Here is a 16065-nt window from a genome sequence, read left to right as displayed (position 1 = left end):
TTTTTTCAAGTTGTTCTTTGTTACAGGGCAGATGCAGGAGTATGGGTTCCTCCTATCCTATTCTGACACATGCAACCTGCTGACTGTATGAAATCATACTTTAGAATACTTTTCTAGTCTTACAATGAGCTATGCAGCAATGAGAAATAACATCTGACGCAGTAACAACAGTCAGACAGGAGATAAAATAATGTTCATATAACCTAATTATGGCTGTAGCGAGGCTATGATTGTTTTTTTGTCAAAATCGGTGCATTTTAGGTTAAAACACCTCATCTCTCGCTGTGCTGTTTGACATCAACTGACATCAACTCCCTTCTTTGTTTAATGAATCAGTTATTAAAAATTTGAATCATTCAGAAATTCATCTCAGGTGAAACTTACACAGATATTGACCTTTGGTTAAGTTACTGGAACTGCACTCCTTCACATGATAAAGTCTCTCTATTGTTTGGCTGTCCGTCTCCAGTCCCTCCCCCTTATTCTGCTTTTACAGCTACTTTTTGCTCTTTCCCAACAGTGTCAGCTGCTTCTCTGTCAAGGATGTTGATCTCTATGAGTTAATGTTTGATATGCTACCAGAGATATAGACAGAAAATTGCACTGACTTTATTCTCTTTACCACAGTGACTTTCTGTGGAGCAGACCTCTACTGTTAACCCACCTGAGCTCAGTTTTCAGCTCCACAGCTGCCCTGTGCCTCTTCTTCATACTGACTAGTGTTTGTGTTAGCGTTGACCTGCCTGCAACACTTAGAAAGAGTTTATTTCAGTTGTTAGTTCATTTTTTGAGAGCATCATGTATAACTGGGAGAGAGTGCTGCATCTTCTGTGGCACCACAGGAACTATATCATCATAATCGTCACGCCGCTTGTATTCCTTCCTCTGCCTCTCGTCTATCCTTCATCGGTGAGTGTATTTGTTTAAAAAAAAAAACAGCTAAAGATTTATATTCACTGACCAGACTAATCTGTACACGTGCAATTTGAGAAGTTTGGCTATAACCCGTTCAGTTAATCTGACACTTGTTCTTAAAGAACAGATCTTGTAATTATTTTTAAATCTATGATTTAAGTGTTGGATCACTGACCTACGCTGATGCCCACCTTTAAAACTATACACTCTCACCTGAGTGAATTTACTTGAAGTGCAGTCAATCACAGTTAAACAGGCTAGGCTTGTCCGTCTGTCTGTAGTGGATAACATAAATGGTGTTTGAATGTTGTTCGAATTCAAGGGCTAAAAAGCTTTTAAAGTCAGGTGTTTTATTCACACTTATTAACATGTCTCTCTTGTTGCAGTTATTGAATCTGCTGAAAACATGTGGACTAATGATGGTTATTTCTAAAAAATAAACAAATACTCACACTACAACATTGGTCAATTATCCTCCTGATACCCAGGCTCTTATTTGGGGTTCATTTTTAATCTCCCTGACCTCGGGCCCTGATAAATCTTAAAATCGTTGAAGAGGAAGTTATTACAATGTTGTAACAGCCTCATGTGGTACCAGTTTTCTTCTATAGGACAACACAATAAACACATTGTATAGCAAAGTAAGAAACACTTTGTTGAACAGAATGAAGTTTAAGATGCAAAAAAGCCAAAATTTAATGTCCCCATGTGAGGACGCAGGCCGTCTGGAGAGAAGCATAGATGATATTCTTATATAGTTTTGATGATTTTCTTTAATAGACTGCATTTTTATTTCTATAACAAAACTGGACCCAAATACAGACACAAAGGAACGTGGAACAAAACTTGAATTAACAAAAAGTGAACCATTTAACATGGCTGATGGAGAAATCTAAAGTAATGCATAAGGCAAACAAAGATGAGAATAAACAATGACCTAAACTGGGGAAACTAAAAATAAACATAAAAAACCCTAAAAATGAAACTTGGCATGGATACAAAGATACCTGGAACATTGAGAGATGGCGCAAAAGACAACAGACGACCTGACCCTGAACAAAGGAGGACAAAGGACTTAAGTACACAAAAAGATAATGAGAGGATGGGGAACTGGTGGACAAATCAGACCTGATGAGGGGGAAGGGGGAAGCCAAAATAGACACTCTGCATACAGGACAGGGACTCTCACAGTAAAACAGAAAAAAGTATGGAACCCAGACATGAAAACACGAACGTGACAACATAAGACACACAGACATGAAACGCATAAAGGGCGAGGGAAACTTAAACACAGGGGTAGAAGAAACAAGGGGAATATAAAAAACAATGAACTATAACAGCAACTTAGGCATTGTAGAAATGAACTTAGGAAACCTAAAGGACTTAAACATAAATCAAAAACATCAAAATAGGCTAAAACTCAAAACGCCGGGTCAAAAGACCCAAGATCATGACACAAACATAAGCTGCTGTGACATTACATGTCTGCAGGTTATTTTTTGAGTGCACTTAACTCAGTCACCACGTCTCTCACTTTGAAAGACTTGATTTAATCGAAAGATACCGTAGACATCCAGGGCCAGTTTTTTAATATGATTACTAAACACAGTCACCTCAAAATCCCTGCAAGCCATGTAATCTCTTATGTGTTGACATATTGCAACTGAATTCACCACCAAATTGATTTTATCATCTTCATTTTTTGCTGAAAGTGCTGAAGTGGTCTGTTAATGTATGAAGGATAAGAAACAAAGCGGGCTTTGTGGTGCTCAGCTGAACCTTTGTGCTTTACAGTGCAATTAAAGACACATAAAGATGGTGGGCTCAAACTACACTACCCAATATGACCCCTATTACTGTTAATAAATTAGAGCCTGTGTTACCTGTAATTATCCTGAGCTCTCTATTTAATATGTAGACATTAGATTTAACGCTTAAATACACAGACTTGTAGTAAAAAATATTTCTATAATATACGATGCATTCCATTACACAAAAGCTGCAAGAGAACGGTGTAGCTGTCTAAAATATAACTGTAAAGTAGATAATAACACAAATATTATTTTGTACGTTTTATTATAATGTTTTAGGAAATCTTTTTGAAACTTAAGCTTTATCAGTGTCTTGTCTGCAGTGGAATGTTTTGTGTCGGGAGCTTAAAGAGATTTTATAACTTTTATTGAGGATGGTAAAAACTTATCTTGTGAGATGTGAACACGACAAACTGTTTGTTTTATGATCAAGGGTTGCTGCTATCTGCATGTATAGAGACTTGGTGCCTTTTAAAAAGAAAAGATAAGCGAAAGGAAAATTCCATGTGAAGGAAACGGTTTCCAGGGCCTAATCCGTGGATCGACTTCCTTCGAGGCGTGGACGTCTATCAGCAGAGAATGTACCTTCACCTATCAGCAGAGAATGTCCCTTAGTCTGTAACACAGTCAAATATATTCTCAAGTAATATTCAAGCATGCCATTCAGCGTGTTAGTACGAGCTCGGGAGCAGCTTGGGAGAACAAGAAAACAGAGACTGCTTCAGGTTGTCTTCCCAAAGTGACTCAACTTTATTCACAAGTACAACAGTTTATATAGAGGGTAAAATTCATGAGACAGCAGATTTATCAGTTTAAACCAGTACAGACCAAGATAAGGCAGCGTCTTCCTGCCCTTGGGTGAAGAAGCATCCTTTGTGTAGTTTATCAATTCAGCTACAATTGTGATTATCTCAGCGACATATTTTCAAGGCACAAAACAAAGAGTTCTTACATTAGTGAAATCTGAAACAAACCATTTGGCCTTCAACAGGCGTCTAAAAGATTAAGAAACTAATGTAGCTGAGGGAGTGATCTCTGTGGTATTTCAACCTTGTACCAGCCTGTGATTCTCACACATCAATTCTTGGGTCAAAGAGAAAAATAACTAAAACAAAGGGGCCTTATTGAATGACAGAGTTTTCCTGCATAATGTCACTATAAAACAATATCCAGTAAATGCTCCCATGGTACTAAAATACCTAACACCATGTATGCACTTTGCTGCAAACTGTGGGTTGGTCTCTGCTTCTGTGTGCGTCTGCACAAAATGTAATCAAATCACATGTTAGTGATTGTGATGTTATATTTATGTGTCTGTGTTTACAGGAAGCCAGATGTGGCTACGCGATCATCCTCATGGCTCTGTACTGGTGCACAGAGTGCATGCCTCTGGCTGTGACTGCCTTACTGCCAGTCATCCTCTTTCCTATGATGGGCATCATGAAGGGTGGAGATGTAGGGTTATTTTTTTCCACCTCTGTGCTTCATAAGTATATTTTAATAACACAACACAGCAATAATGTAAAATGTTCACTGCTTCAACAGGAAATAATAGCGTAAGTGGCAGCCAGGTGCTGCTAATAAAATGAACTTGATTAACGGATTATCAGCACCTCTAAAAAAGTAGAAGATTTGCCAGTTTGTTGGTCTGGCACATTGATGTGTTTGTTAACACAATGCCAAGGAGCAATGATTTTAGAGAAGCAATTGTTGCTGCTCGTCAGTGTTTGGAAAGGCCATTTCTGAACAGAGCCGGGCCCAAATCCTCCAGAACTATGTGAGAAACCAATAAAGCTGTGCAGAAAAGGATTACGTCAAGTTATTACTGTTAAAATTGATTCATGGCATTGTGTACTTCACTTCACTGACTGCTTCTGTTTTTAGTTTTGGTTAATTAGTAATGACACTGTGTAAAATGTTGTGTGTTGTTGTTTTTCTGAGTTTCTATTTAAATCATTTTAGAACCTGCTCAGGACCACATAACCTTTTATTATTTATTTTATTATCTTATTATATTGTATCTTATACATAAAACTGTCTTTATTTTTTAAAATGATTCTATATAAAAATCTGAGTTATTGACACACGTAAGAAAATTTTGCTCCTGCTTATGAATATAAAATGAAAATCAGAGATTTTAAATATAATTTAGGATATATTTTTTTTAATTGCACTGAGAACAGAAAGACCATTTATGAGGAACTTGAATTAAAAAGTGTTGATACAACACTGTGTGTCGCATGAGAAAGCAAATAGGAGTGTCAAGGGAAGAAACTCTTCAGTTAGTTTAGTGTGGAAAATAGAAGTTAAAAAGGACAACAGTTATTGAAAGTGTGATGTGACCCCCAGTCACTTCTTTTATGCCATACTTCTACTGGCATGGTAACACTGCTGATCCCGTTTTTTTGCGTTTATTGCTCATAAAGCATATTTGATGATACATGTAGGTCCACAGGTTACCTTTGATCCATGTGCTAATGTTAGCGACTGTGTGATCTGTTTCAGGTCAGTATTGAGTATCTGAAAGACTCGAACATGCTGTTCATCGGAGGTCTGCTGGTGGCCATCGCGGTCGAACACTGGAACCTCCATAAACGAATCGCTCTCCGGGTTTTGCTGCTGGTTGGTGTTCGTCCATCGCTGTAAGAGAGCCTTGACATACAAGTCTACAAGTCTTTCAGAATCCGGTTGTTAAGTGATGACGTGACGGATCCTACTTCCGGACCTAAAGTAGTCTGCGTTTAATATGGCTTTTGTGTTGTTAACATGTTTAATGTTTTGTATTTTCTTCTATTTAATCTCAAAAAGCTCCTAAAACAGTCAGTGATCACTGTTTACCTCCCTCGGCTTTTATTACCGCTAATCATTTATTTAAGCTCAGTTTTTAAAACCTTAGGATCTAACTACAGCCCAGCCCATGCAGCAGTATATGAATGACTAACCTCGTATTGTGGATGGATTATCTCAGTTGTTCTCCTGGCTGAAGTTTGGTCCTTTTACAGCATCCTGCCATGCGATTACATTTGTTCCTGACCACCCAGAACACTCACGTTAACTTTTATCGAGTGGGAAAAAAGTTAGCTTGCTATGCTAACATAGCTGTGTTGCTAGCGGTCACGTAGCACATCATTATATACCAGCTAGCCCAACTTCAGTAACCCTACAAACGTCACTGCTGTTTTCTGTCTTCATTTATGTTGGAAGTGATAACAGAGCTGTACGTTTTAATTTGTTTCCAAAACCCCGCAGTCAGGACATGCTATATTGTATTTAGATAGAAGCTATCGAGCTAACTTCCTGCTAACTTCTAACTCCGTTAAATGTCATAAATTCCGTTTTCATGGATGCCTGGATGTTAAACTCAATTGTTACACCTGGTAGAGCAGAACGCTGATCATTTCATTAAAGATGAAAGACTTTAGACAGTTTTTCAACTCTCAGTAATGCTCGTTTGATATATGGACCTGCAGCGGAGTTTAGGCCCAGACACGGCTAGTGACGTCAGACCGGATAGATTCTTTGCATCACCATTGTTTTGTTTGAATAAATGGCAAAAAAATATTCATTTGATGTTTCCCATAATGAGAAACTTTACCTGTGAGTTTAATAAGGATGACAAACAAGCACAAACACTAATGCCATCTAATTTAAGCCAGGTGTGGTCGCCTCTAAAGGAAAAGGAATAAAAGATTAAATTTAATAAAATTAATAAACAATCAATATCAATAAAGATGGCAACAAATAATTGCTCTCTGTTTTCATTCAGAAACATCTATCGTTTGTAGACGTAGCTATGTCTTTACTTGCATGGTTCTTGAATTTTGACAGGGTGGTATTGCAAACTGCTCCAGGAGTTCAAGGAGCTGCCCAGTACAGCAACATTTAAAAAACAATGCACCCAGAGCACTAGTGAGGATGTTGAGGATTTTTCACTCATGCCTCCTCGTTATCATCATCACCATTCCCTCTCACCCAGGTTAATGATTGGCTTCATGAGCGTCTCGGCATTCCTGTCCATGTGGATCAGCAACACAGCCACCACAGCCATGATGCTACCCATCGCACACGCTGTGCTACAGCAGCTGAAAGATACAGAGACCCAGGCAAATGAGCGTGATCTCCAGACCCAAGATGCGGACAACCACGCATTTGAGCTGGAAGTTCAAACCAAGCTGGAGACGATACACGAAAGAGACACACAGGATCCTGTGTGTAAGTAAAAATGCTACATACACATATGGGCTTCTAGAAGAAACCCTTCCAATAACATCTCTGTCTTATTGTGTTTTGATCCAGATGTACATGACACACAGCGAGAGTTCAGAGAAAAAGCCATAGAAGCGAAGTATGACCTTCTGACCAAAGGGATGAGTCTTAGTGTGTGTTACTCTGCCAGCATTGGAGGCACGGCCACGCTCACAGGGACCACGCCTAATCTCATCCTCAAGGGCCAAATGGACGAGTAAGGCAAAAAACCCAATTCAACACACAAACAGAAATGATCTTCAAGGTGTGTCACTGCTCATTGAACCACTTGTATCTTCTCTTCACATCCCTTTGTTTTTCTTTCTGTGAAGGATCTTCCCTAACAATACTGACGTGATCAACTTTGCCAGCTGGTTTGGCTTTTGTTTTCCCAGCATGGTGCTCATGCTGGTGCTCGCCTGGTTCTGGCTTCATTTTATGTTCCTGGGCTTCAAGTAAGTATAATCAGCCAGAAACAAACCCAGGTATTTTAAACTATCCTCAGAAAAGCTGCTCAAACAGCACAAAATAAATTAATCTACGCTGTAAGTAAAACTGACTTTTTTTTAAGCATCTGCAGAGATATGCTATATCTTTTTGTTGCTCTCCTCAGTTTGAAGAAGTCATTTGGCTGTGGTGAGAAAAGTGAAAGCGACAGAGCGGCATACACAGTGATGAAAGTGGAGTACAAGAAGCTGGGACGTATCAAGTTTGCAGAGGTGGCGGTACTCGTCCTCTTTATCTTGCTCGTGCTTCTGTGGTTTACCAGAGAGCCGGGCTTCATGCCTGGCTGGGCCACAGTGCTGTTCAATAAGGACGCTGCGTGAGTTCTTTTTTAAGCATGACCTTTAGATATAAATGAAGTGAAGCGCCACATATTACCAACAAAAAGACCAAACAGCTGGCCATGAAATGATCAATTCAACACATGCTTTCCTGCGCATTAAAATGTATGCAGCACTTGTGGTATCACCCAGTGGTTTATAAAGTCCTGCATTAATGCCTCTGAGGCAGGATGAGTCAACATATTTTACAAGCAAAGTCACACAAAGTCTTCTGGCACCTTTTGTGCTGAATGCACTGAAGTCTACTGAGACACAAATAAAATAAAATAATAATATTAATAAAATAACAAAATAATTTTCAATAATTTTCAAGCTGTGATGTTTTGACATCACAGCTTTGTTTGTGATTCTGCAGCTAACACTTTTGCTATAAAATATAAAAAGTGACCTGATCTCTCTGCATTAAGATCTATAAAGTGATTGGACATTGAGCCAATTCAGCATTGTTAACCAAGGTAGCAAACATGAGCTGACAGATAAATACCTGGATGCTGCTTTAATCCTGCTCAGAGGGTCTGGGTGATTGGCTCTGACCCATTCTTATACAACATCCCCTAGTTTGTATTCATAAAACAAATGCTTACATCACATAAAGTTAACAAATAATTTGTGATGGTGGAATGTCAATCACTAAAACTGGAGCACAGAATGAACAGGCATATATTTTATTAGATTTACATTAAATGATCCAAAAGCAACAGAAACGCAGGTGAGATGCTCACACGTTAGCCTCAGTTTAAACAGGTGCGTTATGAAGGAAAAACAAATGCCAGTACAGTTCTTTTTGTACCAGACAAACATTTTAAGCATTCATTATTTATTTCTGCTGTAAAGTCTACATGAAAAGCTGAAGTGCCCGTCTGAGTATCCGCAATTTGAGCACTTCTGAACTGGAGTAATATTTCTGCAGGAAATGTTCACAAGCGCAACAAAGTTGTAGCTAAAGTCCTCATTTTCTTTCTTTCTTTTTTTATTAAACTTTCTTTTTTCTTTTTGTTAGTTTTTTATAAAAGAGAAAAATTGGTCAGACTGAAAAAAATGGCAACATAAATGTATGTCAAATACAGTTACGTTGTTTTGCCCCACAGTTGACAGTAAATATGATGTTACACATTTTTCTCTTCATCATTTTTAAAAGGCAGCATATATAATCATGTTCTCTCGTGTCTGTCAGGTTTGTGACAGACGGAACGGTTGCCATCCTAATGTCATCGCTCTTCTTCGTCATCCCCTCTCAGCTGCCGTTTAGCAATTACGGATACACAAATGAAGGTGAAGTATTCATTTTTAACCTTGGTGTTTTAACCTGCTTCTAAAAATGTTCATGTGACCTCAGTTTGGGCTTACTGGAGCACTGGGTGAAGATTGCTTGGCAGGCTTGATGTTGCACTTTCAAACTAATTACTTGTTGATGTTTAAACTTCATCTGTGTCCCACAGGTAAGAGGATAAAGGCTCCACCGGCTCTGTTGACCTGGAATGTGGTTCATGAACGAATGCCCTGGAATATAGTGCTGCTGTTGGGAGGAGGTTTTGCTCTTGCTGCTGGCAGTGAGGTAAACACCCTTGGACTCCATGTCTTCACCTTTTATTATGTCATTCTCCCTTACAGAATATCTAAAAAGAATTTTGGCAGTTAAATGCTAGTCTTGGTGATTACTGGATACTTAAATGCTTGAATCAGAAAATAAATACTGGTATCTTGTTTGTTTTTGGTGATTGAATTTTGGAGGTTTTGTTAATATGCTTATCATTTGCACAAAAATTAATGACAATTCCATCTAGTAGACGAGAGATTTCAGTCAAGGCCAAATTGGTAGACCGATAGCAGACATCCTCTGAGCCATGGTGGTAGCTTTTCTCAAATACTAAACATTTGTTTGTGTATTTTTCCTGCTACCTTTACAGGCATCAAATCTATCCAAGTGGTTGGGAGAAAACCTGTCACCTCTTCAGAATATTCCCCCCTTTGCTATCTCACTGGTGCTTTCCCTACTTATTGCCACATTCACCGAGTGCTCCAGTAACACAGCTACCACCACCCTGTTCCTGCCCATATTGGCGTCAATGGTAAATGGAGCTCATATGTTGACAGATGTGTGCGCACGTATGTTCTCCATGAATCTAACTGTGTTGTGTTTTGCGCTCCTTTAGGCCCAAAATATTAAGCTCCACCCACTCTACGTGATGCTGCCCTGCACTATTGCTGCCTCTCTGGCCTTCATGCTACCTGTGGCCACACCACCCAATGCCATTGCCTTTTCTTTTGGAAACCTCAAAGTCCTAGATATGGTAAGATTGGCATACATATGACATACAAAGATATGCTGCCTTCGCGATTTTAGTTTATTTGAGCTAATAAGACTGTCTTTGATTGGCCTTGTTGGAGTGGGAAAAGCAATACAATTGTCCTTCTTGTCACTTCTCAAAGTTACAAGAGAGCTATCTGCTGCTAGTATCATCAATTTGCTCTTTAAAATCAGTGACTATTGAGCTGTATCATGACACCTAAATCAACCTCCATGTGTTGTAGCTCATCCATAAGTAAGTGGTATGTTATCCAGATGTGTGCCAGGCCTGGCGTAGATGGCGCTGTTTATGTGATGCCATGCCATATCTGGCCTGATTGTGGTTTGGTATATGTGACCCAGGAGCATAAAAAACAGGCCTAGCCCCCGGATCTGGCATCAACCTGGCACGTCTGGCTGACCGGTGTCATGGCAGGGTGTATGCCAACCAGATGTGGGCCAGGTCTGGTAATGATGGCACTGTTTATGTTCCTATTTTCCTATTTTCCTCCAGTCTGTATGTCAAGTTTGAATGTGTATTAATGTAGTTAGGAAGCACTCAGTTTAGAGAAAGTGTGTGTGATTTGGTGAATGTGGTATGTTGTGTAGAGCACTTTGAGTAAGTGGAGTAGAAAAGCGCTATCAAAGATTGAGTCCATTCACTGTCTGAACAGAGTTACTTTTGCACTATTATGTTCCGGCACATGTTGTTATTACATGGCTTGATTAAGGTACACATTAGGCTGACATCTGGTGCCAGAGCTGAAACTGTTCTGGGCCAGCACAGGGCCAGCAGTGTGTCTGCAACTGGCCTGTGGCTGCACACAACTTATACATGGCCCACATACCACAAAGAATGACGGCCCTTTGGTGGCCCAGATCTGGTTTGCCAGAGGTAATCCACACATGGGCTAGCACAGGGCCACCAGTGTGTCTGCAACTGGCCTTGTTCTGGCCAATGTGTGGGCCACCTCTGGCAAACCAGATCTGGGCCACCAAAGGGCCGTCATTCTTTGCGGTATGTGGGCCATGTGTAAGCACATTGTGTGGGCCAGATCTGGGCCATACCAATTTTGCCATGTGGGGTAATACAGATAAGATCTTGGTTAGTTGTGTTATTCAACAGACAAATATGCAAACTCACAGAGCATAATTTTGAATTTTTAATAAAATTCTAAAGTTTTAGCCATCCTGTGTCATCATCTGATTATTACATTTTGTTCCTTCAGGTGAAAGCTGGTTTCATGCTCAACATCATCGGGATCCTGTGCATTAATTTAGCCATCAACACCTGGGGAAGAGCCATGTTTAACTTGGACACTTTTCCAGATTGGGCCAACACTACAAATAGTAAACCTTGAATTTGTTTACAGCCTGTAAAAAAACAAATCCAATTCTACAGTCACACAAGAAGACACTGAACAAAGTATCACATTTTCCAACTTCTGCTTCAAACCAATGAGGAAAAAGCTCAGAAATCCACTGTCTGAGATAAAACTTTTCTACCTTTAGCAGACAATAGTTTGTTGTTGTTGCAGGATACCATTACTCATGGTATCCTGCTCAGGAAAGCTACATACAGCCCGTTCTCACTCCCGAGGCGTAACATGTCGACGTTTTGTCACGTCCCGCGGCGTTCCTGAGGAACGCGAAAGGAGACCTTCGGCGTTCTTATGGTACGCGGCGGGTTATGGCTGGAATCCAGTGCAATGACGCTCCCGCGGTAATAGACGTTCCAGCCCTGTATTCCAACCCTAAACCTAACCTTATCCCTAGCCCTAACCATAACCTTATTCCTGATCTTAACCAGGACTATAAATAGCGTGTTTCTAAGTGATTTGAAGAAAAAGAGCGAACATGTGTAGATGGAGTCCAGACGGTTCTCATATTTCCTCTTTTTTCCGAGGTCGTCATTTAGGTAGCCGAAAACGTAATATGTTGACGATTTGTCACCTAGCGTAAAATGTTACGCTTTGGGAGTGAGAACGTGTTGCTACATAAGAATGTTTTCAGGCCCTTTAAAAAGAAGAAGAAAAAAGTCATAGCAGAGTTTTTCCACTCTCACTGAAGACAAATAAGTTAAAGATTAAATGACAGTTTAAATTTGGTTATAGAAAGAGCAATCAAAGATTTTCACTTGCAGCTGAAACAAACTTTAAGCTCTATCAGACTATTATATACAGACCCTCTTTGAGGACTTCCTTACATCATTTCAGTGACAGAACCAAAGAAAGTGTTTAAACCAGGTTATTTCCTCATACACTTTTCAATGAATTTGTTATCTTATCAGTCTGTGTATCATTTACTGATAATGCATGCATTATCTGCAGCATAGCTACCTTTGAAAGGCAAAAATGAAAACTAATTCATGGTGTCAGTTAACTGTGGTCATTTTGTTGGACTTTTTTTTTTTGGGTGTCATATTTAATTTTATATGTGTTTTTGTCACAACTTCTTTTCATAAGGAGGAATTTTACTTATTTTATAATTTATAAATACCAATGTGACCTTTTTCTGGTTGTGATAGTCTTTTTTTTTATTTATAATACTTTATATAACAATTCATATAATAATAATAATGGAAGTGCTCTAATTTCTTGCTAAGAAAACTGCAGGTTAAAATTTTGGTCAGACTCCCAGATGAGCCCCCAAATGTGTTATGGACAAAAAAGTAAAACGGAAACTTAGCAAAACCTATTTAGAAGCAGAATGTCAAAATCCACCTTACGGCAACTTACTTATTACATGTTACATCTTCTTTGTGTTGGCTATCTAAAGTGAGATTGGGCATTTAATTTTCCCAAGCGGTCATATGAGAAACTGGAACTGTTGTGATAGGATACACCAATAACCTAAATCTAAAGTAATAGTGAGCAGAACTGATATCAGCTGTTTATGCAGCCTTCTACAACAGTCCCAGTTTCTTATGTGCTCCCTAGGAAACACAAATGACCCAACCCTGATCTGAAATGTAGAAAGTTAAACAGATTTTTGGTGAGCTGAAGCCATTTTTATTACCCTGCTAAAACACCCAATGAAATAAATGCATTGCTTTTCATGCTTAAAAAAAAAAGCAGAGAAGCTAGATATACTGTAATGCAGGGGTCAGCAACCTTTCTGATGACGAGTGCCATCTAAAATTTCCTCAGAAGTCAATGTGCCATATGATTGCATTAGCAATAAATTTAATAATGATCTATATGAACAGTTACAAACTATATAGAACAACTTTATAGAATTATATTTCTTCGCAGATGTTGGCAGCTATCAGCGAATAGTTATCAGCTATTTTGAAACAAAAAAAGACTTTTTATCCATAACAAGAACTCCATAACAGCAAATGAACTGTACAACAGAAAATGCAAATGCTATTTATGGTCTCCACACAACAATGATAAGAAAAATAAACTGGGCCAATATGGCATTTTTGTTAATACAGAGATACACATGTTAATGTGACCTCTGGTCACCCACTCAGAGACACAGGTCTAGAAGTGTCCAGCATTCAGACGGCTACCTGAGGACACTCTTCATGTGAGAGAAAATCAGCTCACACAAATATGTAGAGCCAAATACTATCAATAAGGCCTCTGCAATGTTTTAAAGACAGTTAACCTTGTCAGGCAGTGATGTCCAGCAGGTGAAAATACAAGCACCATGAACACGCACAGCTATAGATTCCAGCTGCGTTCGTAGTCTGCAAACTTTGAACCCCACAGAGTCGAGCTTTTCAGTTCAATCAGTTCATTTCGATGCCCTCTGTGTCCAACCAGTTAATGTGAGACAAATCCAGCTGCTCATTAAAGCTTTTTGGTTTGATTAGAAAAGAAAACATTGGTCCATAGTCCCAAAAACGCATTCTGTCTCGAGTCTACGGATGTATCCGTGTATTTCCGCGGTGCTGATGCTGCACTGACAGCTCCTGAAGCATTTGAAGTGTTGGAATGTGGAAATTTCAACATTACTTGAAAAAACTGCCAGCTAGCAACGTCCCTCTCACCATTAGGTTAAGTTATTTTTAGCCAATTACAAGTTGAATCTGGTAGTTGGGGTTGTTATCTAAGATACCGTCATTAAGAAGCGGCACAACTATGCAAGCTAATTCGTGATGTGCACTGCTGGCCCAGCCATTAATTTTTAATTCACTGAGTGTCGTGCCCAGGGCTGGACTGGGACAAAAAATCGGCCCGGGCATTTTGACTAGAGAGTGGCCCACCAGGTATTATAGGAAAAGCTATAAAGCCTTTGAATGAAAACAAATGCTGTTGTGACAGTGAAGTATACTGTCTTGTTGGTATATGTATGATTTCTATACATTTTACATCAGATAAAAACTTTGGTTTTAAGATTCAGATAATTATTTATTATAAGCTAGACATTTTAAATGAGAATAAGAAATAAAAGTATTTCTTTCTGCCCCCCTCTCCCTGTTAATGCCCTACCTGGTCCCCTGGCAAAACTTTGCTAGATCCGCCCCTGCACAGTTACCAGCTGTCAGCTACCTAAAAAAGGATCCTGGTGTTATTTGTCTCTCAGAAACAGTTCATAACTTCCCTTCAACTCATTCATGTCACCTAAAAGGTAAACCTGTTTCTCCATCACCTGTTCAGCTCTGATGATTCAGTAAGGACATCTCCTGGTTTCATCTTCATGTTTCCCTCTCACCACATATCCAAACCGACATCATGACCAGCAGCTTTACAGCTGTGGCTCCAGCAAACATCAGCTGATACTAGGAAGTAATATTAAATAAATTCTAACAACAGCTGATCAAGCTTAAACGTGCTGCTGTTGTTTAGTGCGACATCCTTTTTCTGGCGCAAAGTGGGCGATAAACAAACAAGAGAAATAGAACTTGCGTCAGAAAAGCCGATCAGCTGATCATTGATCAGTTTCATGATTGAAGTCGCAACAGGAGAGAGAGGCGAGAGAATGAGAGAAGAAGAGGCAGGTGACAGCGTAAAGACACAGAATAAATCCAGCTTTTTTCATTCTAGCTGAAGTACGGGACAAACTGTTCCTTTTCACCTCAACACAAAACGTGTAATATTTTCTCTGAATACGGGACTATTCCATTTTTTTACGGGACGGTTGGCAACTCTACTAACTAACCTTATGAATAAAATAAAGTTCACTATCAGTAACATCATAGCACCCACCCAGCTGTATAGAAACTCCGTCATGCTAGCTAATACGCAGTACAAGTTATTTAAACTGACTGTAAAAAGTTAGTACAACGAAAATAAACTTCACCTAAACTTGGTTTATATCTGACCCCGCCTCGGGTCTCCTCTCCTCCTGCCTCCCCTCTCCCTCATCCACCCGCTGGCCTCTGTGGAAGCTCTGCCATAGCCACCAATCTACCACTTTCATTGTTTATACCATTACAAAAAAACCCCATTGGGCCATAAAAACGAAAAATCGCTATGGTCATGCCATCAGTTAACCCTTCGTGTGCCAGCTGTGGCACGCGTGCCCAGGGTTGCCAACCCCTGCTGTAGTATATTAATAAGTGAGCTTTATAGGGTCTGGTAGGCTAATCCTTACATTTTAAATGGAGCCAGGCTCTGTTTCCCTCTGTTTCTACTCTCTAAGCTAACTGTATCCTGTATTCACCTTAACACTAAACGGAAGGATTAATTAAAGCAAATAGGATTTTTAAAAGCTTTCCCTTTGAAAGATTCACTCCAAGAAAGCGCACAAATAAATGGCAGGAAGGTGACCGTGCCCAGTCATTACAGATGAAAACGTTGGTTGGTTGGGTAACAGAGATAAGAGGCTGCGAACAGGATGTACCGGTCGCAGAGATTAGTGTCCATGTTCTCTCCTTGTTTTTTGTTTTATACAAGAGAATGTGAAAAAATGAAGATGTTGAGGCAGAACATCCCAGCAGAGAAATGTGTACTTTCCAAACTGAACAAGATTTGTGATCCACTTCTATTCTGTAGAAATAAAGCACTAC

At 39.5% G+C, this 16065-nt stretch overlaps 1 protein-coding gene across 1 annotated transcript; it reads left to right on the top strand.

The window, feature by feature from the left end:
• Positions 1 to 538: 538 nt before the first annotated feature.
• slc13a2 (solute carrier family 13 member 2) lies at positions 539 to 16032 on the top strand. The gene is made up of 12 exons (XM_080866448.1): positions 539 to 909; positions 4053 to 4181; positions 5232 to 5368; positions 6703 to 6938; positions 7023 to 7188; positions 7304 to 7426; positions 7585 to 7794; positions 8991 to 9088; positions 9256 to 9371; positions 9724 to 9885; positions 9970 to 10107; positions 11333 to 16032. Exons 1-12 carry the CDS (start codon positions 799 to 801, stop codon positions 11462 to 11464), a joined length of 1758 nt encoding a protein of 585 aa, XP_080722574.1. The 5' UTR covers positions 539 to 798; the 3' UTR covers positions 11465 to 16032.
• Positions 16033 to 16065: the final 33 nt, after the last annotated feature.

The sequence above is a fragment of the Rhamphochromis sp. 'chilingali' genome (genome assembly GCF_963969265.1).
Source record: "Rhamphochromis sp. 'chilingali' genome assembly, chromosome: 19".
Taxonomy (NCBI): Eukaryota; Metazoa; Chordata; class Actinopteri; order Cichliformes; family Cichlidae; genus Rhamphochromis; species Rhamphochromis sp. 'chilingali'.
The sequence above is the reverse complement of the archived record's forward strand: the minus strand, read 5'-3'. Positions and strand labels throughout refer to the sequence as shown.